Source organism: Bacillus rossius, chromosome 1 (genome assembly GCF_032445375.1).
Source record: "Bacillus rossius redtenbacheri isolate Brsri chromosome 1, Brsri_v3, whole genome shotgun sequence".
Lineage (NCBI taxonomy): Eukaryota > Metazoa > Arthropoda > Insecta > Phasmatodea > Bacillidae > Bacillus > Bacillus rossius.
In genome coordinates, this window is record NC_086330.1 from 373,063,791 (window position 1) to 373,087,751 (window position 23,961).

The window sequence follows — 23,961 nt, forward strand, 5'->3', positions numbered from 1 at the left end:
AAGTGATCGAGAAGGCTAGACTCAATAATGTGGCTATAATTTGTCTACCACCCCATTCTACAGCTAAAATGCAACCATTGGATGTAGGATTTATGAAGCCATTGAAGACCTACTATGCTCAAGAGGTTTCTAACTGGCTTCGGCATAACCAAGGGCGTGTAGTGACTCACTTTCAAGTTACTAAGCTGTATGGACTTGCCTATCAGAAAGCTGCTACAATGCAAAATTCCATCAATGCTTTTCGAAAGACTGGTCTATTCCCTTGCAATAGGGACACATTTTCTGATGCCGATTTTGCTATCCATGCAGGCAGTGTGAGCGAAGATATTGTTATTCCTAATTCAGAAACATATGTTGGACCACTCCCCACATTACGTCAGCCCCAATTAAGTTCTGCAAGGAGTGAAGACACACAACCATCATGTTCAACGTCCAAGCCACCTGGACAGAAACATCCCAGGGCCGTAAAAGCAGCTCTGATAACATCTAGTCCTTACCGAAATCAGCTAAAGGAAACTTTGGACAGTAAAAAGAAGCGAGAAAATGCAACCAGGAAGAAATTATTTGCAGAACCATTAACAAAGAAGACGAGGAAATCTAAACCAAAGAAACAGTGTTCGAGTTCATCCAGTGACGATTAGTCTGAAGGTAAAATGCAGCTGATTGACTCCAGTGAATCGGATGTCTGTGCAGAAGATGATGCTGAGTGCTTATTTTGCACCGGACTATTCTCTGAGGACCGGAGAGGAGAAAAGTGGGCACAGTGTTCTAAATGTCGCTGCTGGGCACACGAAGAGTGCGGTGGAGAAGATGATCCTTTTATTTGTCCCTTTTGCCACAAGAAATGTTAATGAGTGAAACAAGCACAACACAGTGCATACATTTGTATTGATTGTATGATGACGATGTGACATTTTTTTGTGTGTAAAAAGTATTACTTTTCCAACAGGAAGTGATCCTTACCTTTTTTAATGTTGTATTGAACATTAGAATAAACCTTACTTTTGTTTTGTGTTTAAAAATGGATAAAGTTAAGGTATCTCTTATTTGGAACCCATTCTGAGAATTTAACTTTATACATTTTATTACTTTTTTGATGGTAACACATACTGAATTTCATTCTATTCAAATGAAAATGACGATAGTTTAAAGTTAAGTAATTTTGCAATAGAACTACACTTCCAAAAATGAAAAATTACACAATATCAATTTTATATATATATTTAAAAAAATGTACCTCTTATTTGGGTACTCTCCCAAATAAGGGTTCCCTAGCCGCATGATGAGTCGACATAGTGATCAGCGATACAGCTCCGGTTACTATCCTGGACAGCTAGGAGAGGTTTGGTAGGCCTCCACCGGACCACGGTTTCACTGGGTGACTGAGGGGTCCGAGTGTGATGTGGTGGATCGGGGTGGATGCCAGCAGTGCTGATAAGGTCTAAGGCCTACGGACACAGCCAACTGTCTGGTTAGCTGAGTGAGGCAGGGGGCCAAGGTGGTGACTATGCTGGGATTGGTAGCCTCAGCCTCTGGTCATAGCTGGAGCTCTAACACCTCTTCCGATTGGGTATATGGTGTATTCATATCTGCGCCCATGGGGTACGCAGGCCAGTAGGGCTAGCCTGTGCAGGCCAATCGTGTAGTTCCTGGTTCTTCGGGTCCGCGATCGTACCTACTCGTTCCTTGTTTCCTCTGGACCATTCTAGTACAACCTCGTTTTTTCGAGACCGTGCTGATACTTCCTCGCTACTAGGGACCACGCTTGGACTTCCCAGCTTATCAGTACCGCACTGGTACTTACTCGTTCCTCGGGACCGTACTTCTACTTCCTTTGCTCTTCGGGACCATGCTGTAGTCCCTCGCTCCTGGGACCGCTTGTTTCTCGGGACTGCACTCGTTTTTTCCCTCGTTTATTCAGACCGTGTTCGTACATGCTCGGTCTTCGGGAAAATTGCTCGTATTTACTCGCTCCTCAGGACTGTGCTGGTGCATCCTCGCTCCTTGAGAACGTACTAGTACTTCCTTGCTTTTCCAGACCGCGCCCGTACTTTCTCGCTTCTCGAGACCACGCTCTCTGGACAGTTTTACGACAAAATCGCAATCAATGCTGCAGCCACCCAAAGTCTCTGTTTGGTATGTCTGTGACAACTGGACGATTAGACCAGCGTAAATAAGAAGCTGTGTCTGTGTACGTCATTCTTGGTACAGCCGCCATGGGTACATTTGCACTCCGGCCACATGGCCCGACCCTCCCTTCTCCCTTTTGGTCGACCGACTGTAAGTGTGCACACAGCTTCCTAGAAACGAATATTGGCGCCCGTCCGAGCTACTTCTTATTTCCAGCAAGCAGCACGATGACAGTATGATGAATATCATCTTACCTATAGATAGAGACCAGAAAAATTCGCGAATTCATCTCGCGATTGGCTAAAATACAAATAGTTATACCTCACTGCTGCCTCTGCTATTGGCTCACAACTCACCTGGGTAACTCTGGGCCAATTAGAAACGCCCGACCAAATCTTTATAAGAATCACAGATTGCTGCTACGCTGGGACGTCTCACAAGACAGCAGCAGCCAATGAGTGGGTGACATTTGACCGAGTGTACGTAGAACTATGGAGTTTATACTGGAGGTCATTGAACCCGCGAATTTTTCCTGTCCCTACCTATAGAATTATATGTGTAACTTGTATTAGTGTTTATTTTTGGACAGTTCGAAGGGTAGTACTGGTACTTGCTTAAGTGGGTTTTTTTTGTTTGAAAATTTTAATACGAATTATTGTAAAATGAGGCTGATGCAGGAAGCCGTATTACTGCAAAAAATAATATATTTTTGTATCTTAGGGTTAGTTTTATACTGCACCACCTTGTTGCCTTACCTTAGTTGAAAGAGTTTCCTAAATGCCCCCATTACGGTGTCCTCTGTCACTGCATACTGCATCATCCGAACAAACCAGGAAGCTGCAACAAAACAAATAAAAAAAATTACTTCGGTGGGACGACTTATATGACCATGAAAAAATTATTAATATTTTAATATTAAAGAGTTTAGAATTTTCATTTCTGCCTAATATAATGATAGGTGTTCTATGGTTCGGACAGTGTGGGTGCTACAGCCGCCATACACATGAAAAAAGTTACTGTGCTTTCACAAAATATTCCTTTAGAAACCAGTTACCAAGGAATAGTTTGTAAATATTACAAGAAAGATATTGTTCCGTTATACAAAACACGGATACGGTTATTTTTGCATATATGAAATACGTTTTTCGAGATAAAACTGAATATTTCTTACGAAAATTAGCGCATCATTTTATGGAAAAGATAATCTAATATTCAACAACATGGCATTTTTTTGTTCTGTCATGCCTATTACGTGCGCAATTAATAATGAAAAGCTATTCAGGGAACGGTTTACAAATAACATTAACACAAAGCATAAATGCTCGGGTAAGAATCCGAACCAGGTATTACTGTTAGCACTATTTTGTAATGATACAATTGTTTTCATGTAGCCTAAATGTAAAAATTTTAAAATATATTTCATTTTACATGAATATTTACGTTCCATTTACAAAATTAAATAATACTGAACCAGAGAAGGGATTAATCGCCAAAACAAGAACGAAAGTACGGTCTTAAGCCCTTCCTGATTCATATACAATCATAGTAATGAGCCTCCAAGGACTCAAACTAGTTCACAGTTGCTTGTAAGGAAAAAAAGAGCGTTCCATGCCAAAAGCTTATATTTTCTGATAACAGGTCATAACTCATGCTGCAGCACATAGAGCACATCTGTACAGCAGACACAAAGCAATCGTATGAACAATTCAAATCTCAGCCCTGGATATTACGAACGTAATTAATAAACAGTATTAAAAGCTGCAGACTTTACAATCCCAAATGCTATCCCGAGCCCTGGTGGCTGAAGTCGAGGCAAGGCGGGACTTGACTTGCTGCAAAGACTGGCTCGTGTTAGCAGCTGCGTGAGACTATCTAGGTGGAGATCTGCCCTCTTGGAAACTTGTTAAGTTTTCGAAGATGTAAAGGTTTAAATTCAGTTAGCCTTGTGTACTTTGAATCGTTCTTGCTGTGGAGAATATAAATTTAAGTGTAGGCCTATATGTCCCATTGCGGGTGATTATTTCATATTTACGTTACATTTTTTTAATGGCTGAAATTTTCACAACATGAAAATATATTCATCTCAACTTTTTGTATAATTAGACTTTTTATGTTAAAAGTCATCTTTACTGGCTATTATGAAATATGGTTTAATTTATTTTAGAAAAAAAATATAATTTTAGCTGGCCTTTTAAATCGTTAATTTTTTTTTTATGATTTGAAAAGATTAAATTTAAAAAAAAATTGGTTGTCTGTAAAGTCGGTTTATGGACGATAGTTTAACGTGACAACGTCATAGCTAAACATTGATGAAATTATTGATCCAAAAGAAAAAGAAACATCATATTTGGCCTGAGACTGAGCCGTAATAGGTTTATGCAACCAAACCATTTAGGCATTAAAAATATTATATTCTTTGGGGAAGAAACATTTTTTAATTTTTTTTTTATCTTTTGTATGATAAAATCTACCTCTGCATACTTTTATGAATAAAGTGAATCATTTTTATTGAATTATCACTATTTTGTATGGATACAAAGAAGGAGTGAAATGAAATGTACAATTTAATTAATAAATTATTTTTATTATTTTTAAATTATTTAAATTTTATTTAAATATTATATTTAAATTACATTATTATTATACTTTTATTTGCATTCATTAATTCAAATATATTTATTACTTTTTAAATGTTGCGTGCGCCGTATTTATTTTTACAAGTACAAAAAAAAATTTCGCAGCTGCCAGGCTTCGAACCGACAACCTTTTAATTGAAAATCAATAATGTTAACCGCGTGGCCACGAGGCCATACCCGAAATATTGAAGGTTCAGATATTATATATATATTTATTTATTTATAAAAATTTTGTTCACGGCAGGGGAATAATATTATTTCGTTTTTATAACACGATTTTATAACAAATACGCATCCCAAATACACCAAACTTATTTATTATGTGTTACAATATTTTTTTTAAACATTTTGCAAAAGATCCCGGGTGTAATTTGAATTATTATGTGTAACTGTAAAACACCATTGTTGGTTCAAAACGTATTTGAATATTCAACATTACTTTTAAATAACCGTACCGATTGAGCTGAAAATCGGTGGACGACCGTTAAATACATAATATTAATAATTCAAACGACGAAAATATGATTGAAAAGTCAAATCGATGGTTGTTCCAATCGATTGGAAAAGAGATGCCACGCATGCGTACAATGAGCATGAAGAGAGATGCCACACATACGTACAATGAGCAAACAGGACACATCCGTAGTGGGACATCCGTAGTGGGACAATTTTTCGTGCGTGCAGCCAGCGTTCATCAATTTATTAGACGTTGTCACGTCAATAATTTGTATGACATTAATTTGCAACATAACACGCAGTAGCCACGAGCATTGCCTTTAAACCCAATAGTTTTCAGTTTTTTTTTAAATTCTATTTGGTTCTCCTTATCCATACTGAACAAAAATGTTAAAAATCCAACTTTCACAGCTAACACATTTTGTTTTCAAAACATTATTTTGTACATTGACCATTCCTGGTCTACATTGTAGACCTATGACTGACAAGTTTTCTGTGTGTTTGTGTAATCTTTGTTCATTCTTAAAGTTTTCTGTGTGACATACAGTTTGATTCCAAAATAATGTTTTCAATCGGTTTGACCTCGTTGCAAGACTCATTCAGAAAATGATACGGTAAAGTCGCTAATCCAGCAAAGCCGCTGTCTCGAACATGCCGAATTAAATATATTGTACCGCACTTTGTGTGTGCGGTCGGAAGCAAACATACTTGATAATAATATGAGCAGGTTTCACCTGAATATATTTTTTTTTAATTTCGGCCAGTTAAAAAGCCCACAAGTGTAACCATGTTAAACATAAAAATAAAATAATGACTTAGACCGGGCATATCCCCATAATTTTTTTTGGACATAAGCCTTTCCTTGTTACGCGGTAAGTCCTAAGAAACCACAATAACGGACATAAAAGCTGACTATGCAAACACACATAAAACAGGCCGAAATCAGCCGATGTCAATACAATTAAAAACAAAGACAGCACAGAACATTCTCGTCCTATTTACTCGACATTTATAATGATTAGGTAATGCTAATAATTGAATTAAGAAGGCCCCATATGTTTGACCTATATTCAGACATAATGTGCGCAGAATAATACCTCCATGGAAAGCGAAATTACATTGATAGATACCGGAAAATTTCGCGTATTCATTTCACGATATGCTAGAATCCAAAAAACTGTACCTTTATATTGCTTCTATGATTGACTCACAGTTTATATGAAGGGCTTTGTACCAATGGAAAACCTTCAACCAAAAAAGTATCGAATCGCAAGCGTCCCAGTGGACAGGTGTCACGAGTCAGCCAATGAGCAGGTGGCATTTTCCTGAGTAGGTATGGGGTTGTGGAGTCTATCCTAGAAGTCATCGAAAGCACGAATTTTTTCGGTCTCTATACATTGAGTAACAGACCATTCGTGTGGGCAGCTGCCTTGTATAGTGTCCTCGTTCGCAGTATTGTTGGTATGCTCGTCAAAACGGTCATGAAAAAGTTTGCTAAATGTTTAAATTTGTGCTGTTGCCTGGGTTTATTCACCCAGGACTTTGAATTCTTATGCAAGAATCAAACCGAGTTGTCAGAAATAACATTTATTATTTTATTATAATGCTCGATTAAAATGTTATTAAATAAAACCTTTTATGCAATCGTCGGGCACCAACTGGATTTTTATTTTTGATGTGTAAACAACTTAGCTTTTGGTATACGGCGGAGTGATTTCGTGAATATGTAACGGAAGTAGAAAAACGGAAATGTGTCACAAAGATGGCTGACACACGTGTAACAACATAAACGCGTATTTAGTCACTTTTGTAAATATTAGGGTGCATTCCAAACATATTTGTGTGCCGAATGAAACTTTATGATATTGATACTACCCTAGAATATATTTAGTAAACAAAATAAGTCATCGCAAAAAGTAATCCCTACTTTTAAAAATAAGAAAAAGACTACATTACAATGGTATCAAAACAAATTCTCCCTAACTTCTCCCAATATTTGTATTACGCGCGCTTTTTAATCTCAGGAGACATGGCTAGAATCTCTTCACTGGATTTTTTTAAAACTTTTTTAATGACATTATAATATAAACATGTTGAATCAGCCCATCAAGGTCAAGATTTGTTTGTAGGAAGTGTTTATAGACTAATTTCAGTCGTTTAAAAAAGAAAACCAATATACAAATATATATACTTTGTGTTATAATATGTGTTTTTTAAAATACTTCAGGTTAATAGTAATATAAATATAACATTATATATTTTATAAATAGTAACAGAAACATAACATAGAAATATAACTTGTAACGTGATGGGCGGAACTTTATAGTTTTACATTTTTAATTAATTTAAGTAGAAACTGCACAATTGCAATAAACAAATATAAGGACCATATATCCTTGTCAGATACAGAAAACGCAGAATTACTAGAAATAACAAACAAAAAAAACTACGATCTTAGGAATCCAGCATGACGTATAGTAAGGAACATTCCAGCATTTTCAAGCAGAGATTTCCGGTGACCACGTAAAACTGAAATCAGGCTTGGTGAACTGGGATTCAAACCCAGCTCCTCCATAATGTAAGCGAAGTGTGTTACCACTGCACAGCCTCAATCGCTTTCTCCTTAGCCCAATCTGCGTGAAAACACATAGTAAATAACACTTACCTACCTTCAGTTTTGAATTGGTCTGCACTTTTATGTTTTTCCCGTGAATTGTTTAGAATGATTATGTTTTCAGTAAGTAGCCAAAACTATTAGCTTTAAAGAAATTTTTTATATATATAGTGTAGGTATCTTACTACTTACTTTAATATTTAAAACTGGTCATAAATGTAAGTAATTAAAAATATATATAATACTTTCATATTATAAGACAACAGTATTTACTTTAAGTGATTATAATGGTTTGTAAATAAGAAATAAATTCCTCGAGTTATGAATTAACATGGAAAATTATAAATTTTATTTCTAAATATTTTTAATAATATAGTGTAGTACTAACCTGTTGCGATATCACCATAATCTCGTGGTGAATACTTTCTGTTGTAAGGCTCAAATTGTGAAAAAATGTAATAACTTTCGTAACCATCCCAGGTGTTTAAATAGTTCCTCTGGAAAAAAAAAATAACCATCAAGGCTAGGATCTGTTTCCAAACTCAAGAACCAATCTACTGAACGCTGGCTAGCACTTACGTTATAAAGCAAATCGTTGTGTGACGAACAAACATACTTGAGATAACCAATTTACAGCGACGTGTAAAATTCGTGGTATTTTCTGATACCAGGCTAGACTGAACACACCTGAACATAAACAATAAGAAGTCTTCTGTTCATTGGCTACTGTATTATTTTACCTTATATCCGAATTTTTCTTGATTGTGTCATATGAATCTCGCAATTTTTTTTATTGGTTCTCTGTCCTTAATGGTGTGTCAGACTTGATTTAACCCTTAAAATTGAAATTCAAATAGATAATTGTTTTCATTCTAGCCGATATCCAAACAATGACACGATATTTTATACCTCTGCCCATTTAGCTAGGTTAGCTACTGGCTTAAGTCTTTCAAAGCGTGTCAACTAACATTTCTTGTCTCCATTAAAAATTACCGTGTTGCCTACTGAAAGACGGCTTTCAGGATAGTTCTAAATAACACACCTCGTCTATGTAGGACTTAAACCTACGACCTTATGTCATTTTTGTGCATAATTATGTGACTTAAAACCCTTATTTTGCCATGGAGGTACATGTATAGGCAGTGGGTGTCTGATAGGATAGTGAAGGCAGTCTGGTTACCAACTAGATATTCAAATACGCCATTGTTTGAGAGGAACTAGCTATAGTCCGTCTCACATTTTGATTGCAATTTACTACCCAGATAGTTAACATTAAAATTCTTAATTTATATAGTCGACTATCGATAGTTATAATAATAATTTTAATTTTACAATTGTTTAGTTTCCTAACACCATCAAATAGTATCAATTGATGATATGCGTTTATATACATTATTAAAAAACAACAAATTCTAAATGACAATTATTAATTTTACCAGTCAGACAACGATGTCACAATTGCTTAATTGTGTCCTGCGATCAAACAGAGACAACAGTTCTAATATTAAAAGATTTAACAAAAACAATGAAAAAGAATGAATGAAACAAGATGGCGTCTTTATTTTTCGTTTCCTCAGAAGTAAGAAACGAATACTATCCAGTGATGTTCTTGATAAAAGATAAAAAGAAACAAGAAAATGTGTTTCCAAAGTTTTCAATACCAAAAATTATAAAAAAAATTAATCATATTTAAAAAATGATTTGTTTAAAACTTTTGTGCTCTTTGGATACATCGGCAACAGAGTACACTGAAACAAGGACAGCGCTAAAAGCTAGAGACCGGAAAAATTCGCGGATTCATTTCGCGATAGGATAGAGTCCAAATACTTTTGACATTATTTTGCTTCAGTGATTGGGCCACAGTTTATCTGAAGGACTCTGGCCAATGAAAAATCTTTAACAAAAGAATTAGCGAATCACGATCATTCCAGTCAACATGTGTCACGAGTCGGTAACCAATCAGCAGATGTTATTTGTTGCACGAGTGCATAGAGGATCATGGAGTCTATCCTTTAGGGATTTGAAATCGCGAATTTTTCCGGTCCCTACTAAAAGCGTATGTCATGCATTGGAAAGATATAATGAGACACGCTATAGTAAGATTCGTAAATATGCCTTATGTTGTGAGTATAGCTAAGCAAACATGATAATAACAAATCAACCAGGAATCACAATTGATCTACATTTCAACCCCTATTTATCTGGTGGTGGCTATCCAGATGTATGATTTTAACTTTAAATATTAAGAATCATTACTGAAAAAAAGGGGTTGACTGTAAAGTCGGTTTACGGACGATAATTTTACGTGATAACGTCATAATAAAACATTGATGAAAAAATTGCATACTTTTATTAATTTTCAAATATTATTTACAGTTTTTGCAAATTTAATTTAAATAATTTGTTTAAAAACAATCACGAACAATTAGTTAAAAATCCCGCCTTAACCTGTTTGATATTATAGAAGATTTTCTCGCACAGTGGTTGGCCGGTTCTTGCACGCTGGGCTCAGGCAGAACGTGACAATTTTTCGTGCATGCAGCCGGCGTTCATCGATTTATAAGACGTTATCACGTCAAAAGGTTCACACGCACTCCTTATCATCTTGGCTCCAAGACTGTTACCTCTTGAAAGTGGAGACGTGTATAAGAAGGGAAAATTGCGCTGTCTGTTTGGATCGCGTTACCTTCTCCAGGAAACTGTAGCTCAGGTGCAGGTTTAGGCCCAAGCAGACGTTCATGTCTCCGAACCACTTGGGGGTCATCAGATGACCGACCCACTGCGCCGAGGTCAGGTATGCCAGCCACGCCATGCTGTCCACGAGATCCTCCCTGCCGACAACACAGAGGACACATCCGTGGGAACCCTGTGCTTTCTTCACGCGAGGAAAGAAAAACTAAAAAACTGCCCCACCATACAGCGAACTGCTGGTGTCACTACTAGGGACACCTGTATTTCGCGATTTCATTTCATGTCAAGGTATTTCACAAAACTCTGTAGCTTTTTCTAAGTGTCATGGCAAATTGTGAGGGTGCAGCAGTACGGTGACCACATTCTCATTGGCCCCGTCAAGAGTGGGACGACACCTCGCACCGACCTCAGCCAATAACCACAGGAGAAAAGCTACAGTATTTTGTTAAATACCTTGACACGAAATGTATTCGCGAAGTACAGGTGTCCCTAGTCATTACTACTTACCAGGTAAAACATACATGTATTTTAAGCTTATTCTGTCACGAAATGAATCCACGTCTCTAGTCACTGGTCTCTAGACCTTCAGGGCATGTCTACCGACCCATGATTCAATGACTAGGGCTTTTTGAATGTGCGGGTATTTGCAATTTAGACTTCTAAAAAATAATGTGAATTTTGCGGTTCCCTAGTCTTTTCTCATAAATTGGCTAGTACACCCAATAGTTATGGACCGGAAAAATTCGCGGTTTCAATAGCCTTCAGGATAGACTGCACATTCCCCTGTACACCTGGGAAAATAACGCCAGTTCATTGGCTGCTGACTTGTGAGTCGTCTCAGCTGGTTTGTCTGTGATTCGATCCTTCTTTGGTTGAGGGTTTATAATTGGTTGAGATTCGTACAGATGAACAGTAAGCCAATAGCAAAATCATCTAAAAGGTATATGTATTTGACTTCTAGCCTCTCGCCGATGGAATCCGCGAATTTTTCCGGTCTCTACCGATAAGCCTGTCTATTGAGGCATCCATTTAAATTAGCGTGGAGAATGTCCTGCTTGTAAACATGCTTCATACTACGAAACTTTCCCAAAAATCAGGAAAGCATCCATCGCGGGTGAGGGGAGGGAAAAAATTCTGAGAATAAAATTACTCTTTGTATTGTAGCATCACTTCAACCACTGTGAATACTAACACCAACAACTAAATAGTTTTTTTGTCCTTGATTAGTAATTGAATATTATTTTTTGCTATTAAGAAAAACTATTAGTTATTTTTTTACAAACAATATCAAAAACTATTCCCCTCCGAAATTAAATCCAAGCAAAGCCCCTGCAAAACAATAAATTTTATTCTTGCTTCAATAGTTGTCTAATGCTTGTATTAGATGGCATTGCCTTATTTGTTTATCCACGTGGGATCCGCACTACCGATGGCTAAATGACTGTAACTGTTTAGATATATCGTGTGTGTCAGAATGCGATGGTACAACCTCACAAGACATGCAAACGCACAGGTTTTGTAAGGTAGCACGGTGGTAAAATATAGCACAAATTAGTAAACATTCTACGAAATAGAAAAATAACAATATTATAAATGAGGAGGTTTTTACCATAATATTTTCTATTTCTGTACCTAATCTTATTTAGTTGGTTAAACGCCGCCTACAAATAATATTATTTTTGTATCATAGTGTAGGTCTTAGTGATCCCTCCATAGAATTCCATTAGAACATTCTGGGTGGAAGGGAAACGCCCATAATACTATCGGCCCATCTTACCTAGAAGGCCTCAATCTACTGGGATCACGATCACGAATTGCCTAGGTGTATTGAGGTGTTACACTCCTCAGTCTTAACAGAGTAAACCCCCGTTATGTTATAACTTTGTTACAATTCACTCTCCTGATGACTGGTGGGGCAACTAGTGGATCTTTTGGTTTCAAAAGGCAAAATAATGATTTCGTCTAGATATTAGTACCTCTGTTTTTATTTTAATTCTGATTATTTTCTCATTGAATATTTTATAAATTGATTAAGAAAAAAATATATAACATGGATTTAAAATCACATTATTAAAAGAATGGGCCAGCCTTATTAGACAGTTAAATAGATCGTTAACATAATTTAAATAACATTCGTAACAATAAACTAAGTGCTCGCGTCAGCGAAGTCTTGGAAGTAGCCTGCCCTGAGAGCTTGCAGGACCTAGCAGTTTTCATCACGGATCGGATGCGAATTAATTACAGGCGACATTAGTGCGCCAAGAAGGGGATAAAACGATACACGGACTGACTGTCAAAGACTCGGCAAAAATCGGATCTAGGGCTGGGAAAAATTGGGGAGGCAGGTCTGACAAAGGTTGAATGGGAGTTTACAGGAGGAGGAACAAGTTTAAGTTCTTGCAACAAAATAATGGCTGGTGACATTATTTAATTTTAAAAAAAATTAATTTAAAATTGTGCCAAAAATACTAGTTGGCGGCACAGAGGTCTTCATTGAAAGTGATGAAACCAATTAAATAAAAACTCAATTAGGAAAGGCCCAGGTGTTTTGTGGTCTAACTTGACAGTAATGGAGCCATCAACTGGAAAAAACATTCAGAAAATGCCTAGCTTTTTTGAGATCTCACTTGACAGTAATGAGGCCATGAACTGAGAACTTCGTCAGTAAATACCCAGGTTTTTTTGAGGTCTCACTCGACAGTGATGCAGTTAACAACTGGGAAATCTTTCAGTAAATACCCGGGTGTTTAGAGGTCTCCCTTGGTAGTGAGAGAATATAAATTAGGAACTTAATCAGGAAGGCCCAGGTTTTTCGGGTATCCTTTGGCAGTGATGAAGCAATCAACTGGGAAATTGTTAAGGGAAAAAAACCAGAGGTTTTGATATCTCACTTGACAGTAATGAGGCCATAAACTGGGAACTCTATCAGTAAAGAACCAGGACTTTGAGTTCTCTCATGACAGTGATGAGGCCATAAACTGGGAACTTTATCAGTAAAGGACCAGGTGTTTTAAAGTCTCAATTTACAGTGATGAGGCCATAAACTGGGAACTCTATCAGTAAAGAACCAGGAGTTTGAGTTCTCTCATGACAGTGATGAGGCCATAAACTGGGAACTTTATCAGTAACGGACCAGGTGTTTTAAAGTCTCAATTTACAGTGATGAGGCCATAAACTGGGAACTCTATCAGTAAAGAACTAGGAGTTTGAGTTCTCTCATGACAGTGATGAGGCCATAAACTGGGAACTTTATCAGTAAAGGACCAGGTGTTTTAAAGTCTCAATTTACAGTGATGAGGCCGTAAACTGAGAAAAGGCCCTGGAGTTTTGAAGTCTCACTCGACCGTGATGAGGCCAAAGCTGCCGATGTTGTCCTTTTGCATGGCGTCAGGGAGGACCACCAGGTCCAGCTTGGGCAGAGGGATGTCCGTGCCCAGGTAGTCCAGGAAGTACTGGTACACTTCCTCCAAGCGCTCCAGAGCCTTCTCTATGTCGTTCCTCATCGCAGAGCGACCCACGACCCTCAGGACTCCTGCGACATCCGACATTCGCAGTTCACGTAATAAAGACAACACATGAATATAGAACATCAGTATTAGGTATAGATGTTCCTTCAATTCTGTTTCAAATCTTTAAAAAGGCAAACATTTAACATTTAACAACATAGTTAAAACTTTAAATGAGTAGCTTCTTAACCTGCATTAGATAATAAAACAGGGGCCCTTGACCAAACATGAATAACGTAAATTTAAAAAAAAATGAAAGGATTATATAAAGAAACACGTTATTTAAAATGAATAATTATTTCAAAAATAATTTTTCGATTTATGAAATGAACAATTTGTTGCAACGAAAAAAAAGACCCAGGGTTGCATGTAATTTGCGCTCCAATGTGAGATACGACAAAGTTTTTAAGAAATGTCCCTAGGATAAAAACACATTGGGTGTTTTCATGGAATGTTTTAAATCAATTTCAAACATTTAGGAGACAATAAATTTTAATTGACGTGGTCAAGTACGTAACTAGCTAAAATTTTACACTCGTGTGTAGGCCTGTATGTTTGTTGATGTACAACCATACGTTTGGATGATGTTATTTTGAGAAATGAATAATAATAACATAATGTTTTTCAATAATTAAACTTTTAAAAGAGGATTTCATTAAATATAATATTTATTGATCATTTACGACTAGATTTTAAGCTTAGTATTAAATTATGTTTTTTACCTCACAAAATCGTGAGAATATGTGGTTTTTCAGACAACTATTTTTGCAGAGGCCATGAATTAATTTTTTTAGCTACAGAACAATATTGGCTTTGGTCAATGGCAAAAAAATTCACGAACAATTGCTTTATGTTACTGTAATCCATTCGTACCTTTCGACAGACTGTAGTGCTGAAACTCAAACATGAACATCCCGAAAGACATTGTCGAAATCGGGGGGGACTTCACGAAATGCTTCCAGTACCAGCCTGGCCGCTCATTCCTGGAACAAATGCATTTAACAAATGATTTTAGTATCGTTAAGTTAAACACAAACCCCTAAGTGTGACGGAATATGCAGTCTTGCAATGGACAGCTAACAAACTTGTTGGAGATGGGAGGATGATTAAACCAGGGATACCACATTACTAGGGATGGTGATTCAACTAGAAAAATTTTTACTCGTTGTTAGACTTCAATATGCTTTGTTTATGTTTGTAAAATACATTACTTTACTAGCTATGTACCCTGAAAGAAGATAGTGTGGCAATACATTTTGATGAATGAGAAAGCAGTGGTTGCATTATAGAATGTCTATAATTCCTCTGAAAATAACTAGTATCTTTAACCAAAATTTACGAAAATTTACAGTGTTCTGTAAACTATCTTGATTCAAACCATGTTTTCAATAAATCATTGTCCCTGCCCATTACACTGCTTAAATTATAATGGGATCTGCATATCTGCCATGCAGAAGACTCCAACTAGGGCATTACTGTGGCATTATTGTATTAATATCGAGTATTTAAGCATCGATGGTATGAGTGCCTAGGAGTCACCAACTGTGTGAGGTACCAGCATCTGATAATAGGGAATATTCCCAGTGGAACTTTACATCGAGGGAACCCAATGTGTCCAATCTGAGAAAATTCCTCTTGTTAAGTATAAAACAGATCAGGTGGGTAACAGGTCTTCTTACAGACCACGATACTTTGAGAAGGCAACCGAGCCTCATGAATTACGTTCTAGACCTCAGGTGTACCTAATGTGGTTGGGAAGAGGAGTCGTCATCTAGACTATATTTTGGGCCATGGTAAAGCCTTTGGCCACATGAAGACATCAAATCTTCGACTCGGTTGTAGTACAGCCTAAGGGGGACAGAAAAAAAACAATCTGGTGGAAATCCAGACTTTCAATTGTAGGTTCAAACTTAGGATATATGTAGCTCTTGGGGGGGAAAGAGGACGCAATGGACACACTTTTCACTCAAGTGCAGTGCGGATGACGACGGAAATGCCATGTTCCTGTAGGAAGCCATTTTACTTGCATGTCGACGATGTCGGCCAGCGGCATGATGCTGAACACGTGCTGCCTGGCCAGAGTGGCGATCTTCACGTCGAACACGGCCTTGTACTCTGGCTCGTCGAAGCACGGGAAGATGTGGCGCGCACTGTCCATCTTCATGTTCGTGTCCACGTACCACCTGCAGACACAGCCCCGAGCCTCTCTTCTTCAGTAACCGGAGACGGACTGAGATGTTCATTTGGCTCACGTGATCACCCTACTACATACCAGCTTTTATTCCGTAACGGCACCAACTGCGAATATTTGAGAATGAAAAATTGTATAACTTTGCATTCTTTGAGCATTAATTCAATTTATTTCTGAAAAATTTCAATACAATGCATTATTTAAATAGTTTAAAGTGGGATACAGCTTTCATCATTTATTTCAGCTCTTTTTAAAAGTTACTATTAAAATGGCGAAAACCAGTAGAGTACTGATATGATATATATGGGTAAAATTGATCAAGATAAGATAAAAACCGAAAACTTTTATATATATCAGCAAGATTAAATTGTTTATTTCCAATTGTTGCGTGCGGTCGCGAGTTTCACGTGGGCTTTAATCCAGTTTTGCACATAGCAAAGATGATTCTTATCGCACTTAACCGCTGCCCTTAGGCGTATCATCCTGCCTTCCATTTTGGATTTTGCTGATAATCAGTTATTTTTTCTACAGGTACTCCATGCATCACCTTTAGGTGTATGTTCAGATTGCTGTACCAAACATCTGAAAATCACTTCTAGGCATCATGGACTTAAAGTTTGTAAATATATTAATATAAGTATTCATTATTTTATAGTTATGTTAGTGGTATAAGATAAATACCAACCAGTTAAATTATCACAAGCCATGAGTCAGGCCAGAGTTTAAATGCTAACATAAGCCAACCACAATGTAAAGGAAACACACGGAATAATTTGAATCTGGTGCAAAGTCGTGTCATTAATAAGGAAACAATTAAAAAATTGGTTGTCTGTAAAGTCAGTTTACGGACGATAGTTTAACGTGACAACGTCATAACAAAACATTGATGAAATGCAGGGCCGGTGCAAGGTAAATTGGCGCCCTAGGCGAAAAATTTTAATCCTCCCCCCCCCCCCCCCCCCGGACACCACAAAAAAATTTTCCTTGTCTCAAAATACATCACGTAAGCCTAAGATTTTGTCAACATTCAAATGTAAGCAGGCTTGTGTTTTTTTTTTTTTTTACTTTTTTACTTATTTCAAATCATAAACGGGTCACCGTGGACTTTTAATAATTACTTATATCAATATGAACATTCCAAACTGTTACAAAAATCCATTTTCATCTAGTTTCAATAATCGTTAAACATATTACATCAGCTGTAATGTGTCGTGCTGCGCCGCCCCCAGCTACTTGGCGCCCTAGGCGGTTGACTAGTTCGCCTGTATGGACGCGCCGGCCCTGATGAAATGATTGCATACTTTTATGAATAAAATTGAATAATTTTTATTTTAATAATAAAAGAATAAATACTTGAAATTATACTAGTAATTAGATTTTTAAAATGCAAAAATAATTAACCTTTATTGCCGAAATTGTTGTTGTAATAAGCAATGAAAACCACTTTAACTTTTCACTTCACTTTATAAACAGTCGACGAAACAGTTCACGTGTAGATGACTTGTAATTAATTTTAAAAACTGGCGTTTAGCTATAAAGTTTAAATATAATTATGAACAAGTTTTCACATAAATAAACTGTAATAAAATATATATCATCAATTATATGAATCACCATAATTTTTTAGTCAATTGTAACATAACCTATTATTACTGCACTCGCTAACAGATGCTAAATTTTTTAATAATAAAATAATAAATACAGCATAACGGGACAATGTGCGTAACGGGACACAGCGTCACGGAACAATGTGTGTCACGGGACACTTTTTCGTGCGTGCAGCCCGGCGTTCATCGATTTATTAGACGTTGTCACGTCAAAAAAACAAAACACTTGAGTGCTCACTGTGTTCTGTTGTTGGAGGGGTCGATGAACTTGCTGCGGTACATCCCTCCCCCTTCCCTGTCGTCGAGGCTGCCCCTGAAGCTGAGGTCCAGCCGGTAGCTGTTGTCCTTTTGCAGCTTCTCGTCCAGCATGATGATGAGCCACTGCTTCTCCAGGTCCCGCTCGATGTGCCGCACCTCTATCTCCCGACTGCGAACCACAACACACAATTATGGGGCCGCCTCCCGGTTCAGGTCAAGATATCACATTTACAGTTATCACTAGAGACCGGAAAAATTCGCGTATTCATCTCGCGATGGGCTAAAATACAAGTAGTTATACCTCAGTGCCGCCTCTGCTATTGGCTCACAACTCAGCTGGATGACTCTGTGCCAATGAGAAACACCCAACCAAAGCTTTATCGAATCACAGGCTGCTACGTTGGGACGCCTCACAAGACAGCAGCCAATGAGTGGGTGACATTTGACTGAGTGTACGTAGAACTATGGTGTTTATCCAACAGGACATTGAACCCGCGAATTTTTCCGGTCCCTAATAATTAGTAGGGACAGGAAAATTTCGCGTGTTCAAATACCTGTAGGATGAACTCCGTAGTTCTACGTACACTCAGTCAAATGTCACCCACTCATTGGCTGCTGTCTTGTGAGACGTCCCAATGTAGCAGCCTGTGATTCGTAGAGACATGCGAAATTCGCGGATTCATTTCGCGATAGGCTAGCATCAAAACAACTATACCTTCGTACCGCTTCTGCGATTGGCCCACATTTTATCCGGGGAACTGTGAGCCAATGGGAAACACTAAACCAAGAAAGTGCCGAATTACGGACAGCCTAGTTGAGACGTCTCACGCGTCAGTAGCCAATGAACAGGTGTCATTTCCGCGAGTGTTTAAAGGACTGTGGAGTCTATCCTAGAGGTCAATGAATCCGCGAATTTTGCAGGTCTCTAGTGATTCGTAGAGACCGGAAAAATTCGTGGTTTCAATGGCCTTCAGGATAGACTGCACATTCACCTGTACACTCGGGCAAATAACGCCTGTTAATTGGCTGCTGACTTGTAAGTCGTCTTAGCTGGTTTGTCTGTGATTCTATCCTTCTTTGGTTGAGGGTTTATAATTGGTTGAGATTCGTCTATTTGAACAGTAAGCCAATAGAAAAATCATCTAAAAGATATATGTATTTGACTTCTAGCCTATCGCCGAATGAATCCGCGAATTTTTCCGGTCTCTAGTGATTGGTATAAAGCTTTGGTTGGGTGTTTCTCATTGGCACAGAGTCATCCAGGTGAGTTGTGAGCCAATGGCAGAGGCAACACTGAGGTATAACTATTTGTATTTTAGCCTATCACGAAATGATTTCGCGAATTTTTGCGGACTCTAATAATTAGCTGCCAAAGTTTCATTTTTAACTTTTTTGGGTTGTTAACAAAAAAGGGGAATTTTAATTTATTGCAGAACTGAAACTTTTTTTTAGGTTTAACTGCAACACCACTGGCTGCTTCAAGAAATATGGTTTCTTTCAGAAAATATTAATTTTACCTGGCAGTTCCAAATTCTCAAATTTGTTACGATTTTGACAGTCAAGAAACATTAAATGTGTGTTTGTGATATAAATGCAAACTATTTCTCGAAGTAGCCAGTGGCATTTCAGTTAAACCTAAAATGTTTCAGTTCTGCAATAAATTTAATTCCCCTTTTTTGTTAACAACCCAAAAACGTTAAAAATGTAACTTCGTTAACTAATTATGTAAAAAGTAAGCGCTGTATATATTTTTCATTTCTTGAAGGTTAAAGAATTGAAAAGTCTAAAAGTTGATCATGACCTGAAATGGGAGGCACCCCCTAACGCAACTGGTCGTAACATGCTGTTTGTTCGTACCTCTATTTGTATGCACACGTGAATGATACTCAGTACAGGAACAGTATACTGCACAATTTTCCATCCTACTCTCAAGTAGTTTGGAAAAGATTTCTCTGTCGATAGTACACAAATCACTCGAACCAGATGAGAAACGTATACTTACCACTGGATGTCTGAAGTCTTTCCAAAAGCATGATCATGTATGACTTTGAAGTAGCTTGGTTTCTGGGTTGTAGCCGCGTCCTTGTCGAATAATTCACCGACGTTTCGGTCGAAATTGCAGTCGCCATCATCAGCGAGCAGTTACCTACTGAAATTCTTACAAGTTATCCTGACTTTATATAGTCTCGCAGGATAACTTGTAAGAACCTCAGTAGGTAACTGCTCCCTGATGATGGCGACTGCGATGTCGACCGAAACGTCGGTGAATTATTCGCCAAGGACGCGGCTACAACCCAGAAGCCAAGATACTTCAGACAATGGCCGTGAAAGCTTGCGAACATTATTAACATGTATGACTTTGTCTCTTGCTGGTCTCATGAAAATTTTCTAGACAAATGAAATGTTATGGATTCTAAGACCTGCATGATGGTCTCCACAGTTCTGTGTAAAATGGAGCCACCCTCATTTGTTCGCTTCCCATTGGAAGAATGTAGACTGGGTGACATGTCGGAATATATTTTAATGTGGTTTTTATAAGCGATCAAATTCTTACAGTGAATGATCATATATCTAGACAAATTGTGAAATGTTTTGCGATCATACACGTTAGCACAACCAGCAAGTCATCAGATGCCTTTGCATGTTGAAGAGAGCCAATCAATCAAGGACACCGCTTAAGGAGATGCGTTGAGCAGTAACAAAGGTTCAGCGCTCTCCTGAAGAGACAGCAGGTGAAAGCGTAGAACCATGGTCGAGCCAGCTAAGTGATTTTAGAACTGTGGTTGCAAGTGGTGCTAACATAGTGCGCTGGTGTTGCGCCTCAGCATTGGACTGAGACCGTGTTTATGTCAAAATACTACTGCGGTGAAAGATGCTTGCGCTAGTGGAGTGGTATAACTCTGCAAGTTCGTCATATCTGTAACTCAATATTCAGCTGCTAGAGACCAGAAGCGTCGTTTCTGTATTATGAAATATTTCAGGAGTGTTCTTTTCAAGAGTTCCACAAGTTATTTGTCGTTGAGCTGTTGAGTAGAAAACATCTGTGTCCTGTAGTGCAAGAGTGTAATGTTTCTTCAGAAAACAAATTGGCGCACTAGGTAAAAGCATTTTTCATTCTTAGTTTTGTGTTAAGAACATACTATTTGGTTTTATGTCAGTATTATATGGAAAATGAAAGGCATCCTGTTATGGTTTATTTTGACGTATGATGTTCTTGCACAGTAAGTGGGATACGTCGATTGTACTATTTAAACATTTGTCATTATTGTCAATAAAAATTTAGCCTCAAACAAAGTGGTGGTGGATAAAAATGTTTTATGACACTCTTTCAAAGAAAAGTCGGTTCCTTATTATGAAAATGTGCAGTTTCATTTTGGAATGTGTCTTATTGACAGTAAAACAATCTGCTTGTTTGCAAGTCGTTATAGGTCTCAGCATGCTATTTCCTGCCACTTTTTAATTGTCAATTACATTTATATTTTTTAATTTATCATTAAGAATTCTCGGGGGAAACTGTTGATAGAGTTAGCACTAAATAATAAAAAAAAAGGCCCAAGAAGATGCTTCATGTAAAAATTCATCCGACAGTGGAAGTAACAAAATTGTACGGTACATAACAGTAAGTAAGTAAATGATTATCAGATGGTTTGATAACTGTTACTTGAACATTAAAGTTGCGTTGATTTTGTCGTACATTGCTTTTTCCTTTAAATTCGTCATTATATTTTGTATTTGTTTCAGGAAAATGATATCTTTCAGTCAACAGCAACCAGGCGGAAAACCGATTAAATGGAAACTTTTTAGTGGTAAAGAATGACTCAACTAATGATGCTGAATACTCAAATTCTGGTACTTTCGTAGTAAAAAAAATCTTAAAATGAACTTACCCAAATGTAACTGAACAAGAAAAAGAGCAACATGAATAGATTTTGAGGACAAACAAAATATTTTGTGATTCTACTTGCTTGTTAAGTTCCTGACCTACTCAGTTCCATTATTTGATTTTCCATGATTGCAGATTCATCTGAAGAAAGCTTGAACAATGCTAGCAAGCCAATTACAGAGGAAAAAGTCAAACAGATGGATGTATGTGCTACGGACAAAACTGATATGAAAAACCAAGCGGCTGATGGAAAAACTCCTGAAGTTACATGTTAGAAATAGTAACATATGTGGGAAATGCTTGTTAAAGTTAATAACTTACTAAACTAAATTGCAAAAAATCCACAAAGTACAATGTAAACAGTTTAAAATTAAGGAAAATGCAATGCAAATCAAATAAAATTCATTTTATTTGTATTTTTTCTGCTGAAGGAATCCATCGTTCTGGATCCAGGTCTGACAAGTCAAGCTCCTCTTCTTCATCGGAGCCAAGCAGTTTCAGTGATTCAAGTAATGAAAGTGCCTCTGAAGTTGATGATACTGACGCAGACAAAGACAGGGACCCTTCATCTGATGAAGAAACCAGTGAAGATTAATTACAGAAAGACGTTGACCGTGCTGTTATCATGGCCCAAACACCTTCAAGCAGTGATGCTTGTGAAGTTGGTAAAGTAACTGCAACTGTCAGTACTCCAGATATCACGCAATCAGCACCGTTGGCCAGAACTGTTAGCCAAACTCCTAACCTACCTGTAACTAGTACCCCTGCCTCAAACAGCAATGCTGGTCCAAATACTCCTGACTTAAAATATGTTGGTGGTACCCATGCCTCAATCAGTAATGCCGAAACCTCCGTTGCTATTACCACTGATATTCTGAGTCCAGTTGAAAACGGTAAACGAAAAAGAAATGAATCCAGGAGGAACATGTTGAAGGCAGCTATAAATTGCGGGAAAGTGTACGAAAGAAACATGAAAATCGTGTGTGACTAGCAAGAAAAATTAAACCTTCTTGTTAAGATAAATGCCGAATAAAGTGCTCTGAAAAAATAACTAATGATAAGAATATGAGTATTTTGATGCGTATTGAAACATGTGTGACATTGTCAAATTGTGGGTGTTTATTCATAACTTCACCAGAGAAATTAAACCTAAATATCGTTTAGTGCACGATAGGTGGACAAAGGCCACGAATAAATAATAATGCTGCGTGTTTGTACGTTATTTTTCAGACATACCTTAGATATTCAATGACCACCCTATTCGCACTGTCTTTGAGAAGAAAGATAAACTGGCAGGTGCCGTGATGGGCGAAGATAACAGAGGAAATCAGTTTAGTCAGCCCAAGAGTTGCGAAGCTGTAGGCAAGGACGGTCTGCAGAGCCGGACCCGGGGGGACGTCGCCCCAGGAGAAGGGGAGGTCGACGGCACACTCACGCGGCCACGCTGGACGCCTGCGGGTTGACCCCGAGGACCACCTTGCTGACGCTGAGCTCCGGGTGGGCGTGCAGCACCACGGTGGACGTGGCCCGCCGGCAGGTCACGTTGATGCGCACCTCGCCCCAGAAGACGCCCTCCTTCACGTCGGGCACCAGCGCCAGGCGGTAGCCGGCCGGCTCCAGGTGGCGCGGCAGGCGGTAGCCGTCCTCCGGGGGGTCGTCCACGTCTCGGCGGGGCCTCGGACCGGCGCGCCACGTCGACGCGGCGGGCAGCAGGGCGGCCAGTACCACCACCACCACCACCACCACCACCACCGGACACCTTCTCTGCTGGCACACCGCAGCTCCCCGGTCACCTTGACTCCGTCCGGCTTCCTTGCGCGTGCCCGTTGTCGAGCTAACTTGTAGTGACAACCTTACTCAAATGTAATCTAATATTAATATTATAAAATCACAGCTATGATGTGACGCCAACTAGTATTTATGGCACAATTTTAAATTTGTATTATTCAAAAAAAACATTAATGTCGCCAGACATTTCATTTGCTTGCT

General features: G+C 38.2%; 1 protein-coding gene across 1 annotated transcript in view; it reads right to left on the reverse strand.

Moving 5' to 3' along the window:
* Positions 1-23,961, reverse strand: part of LOC134528793 (aminopeptidase N-like) — a 59,159-nt gene that overhangs the window by 19,212 nt on the left and 15,986 nt on the right. Inside the window, exons 3-10 of the mRNA XM_063362461.1 lie at positions 23,408-23,736; positions 18,070-18,258; positions 16,061-16,216; positions 14,907-15,016; positions 13,867-14,059; positions 10,523-10,667; positions 8,225-8,333; positions 2,886-2,967 (exon numbers count right to left, since the gene is read on the reverse strand). Coding sequence (XP_063218531.1) covers positions 2,886-2,967; positions 8,225-8,333; positions 10,523-10,667; positions 13,867-14,059; positions 14,907-15,016; positions 16,061-16,216; positions 18,070-18,258; positions 23,408-23,736 — 1,313 coding nt within the window. The remainder of the gene's footprint in view (positions 1-2,885; positions 2,968-8,224; positions 8,334-10,522; positions 10,668-13,866; positions 14,060-14,906; positions 15,017-16,060; positions 16,217-18,069; positions 18,259-23,407; positions 23,737-23,961) is intronic.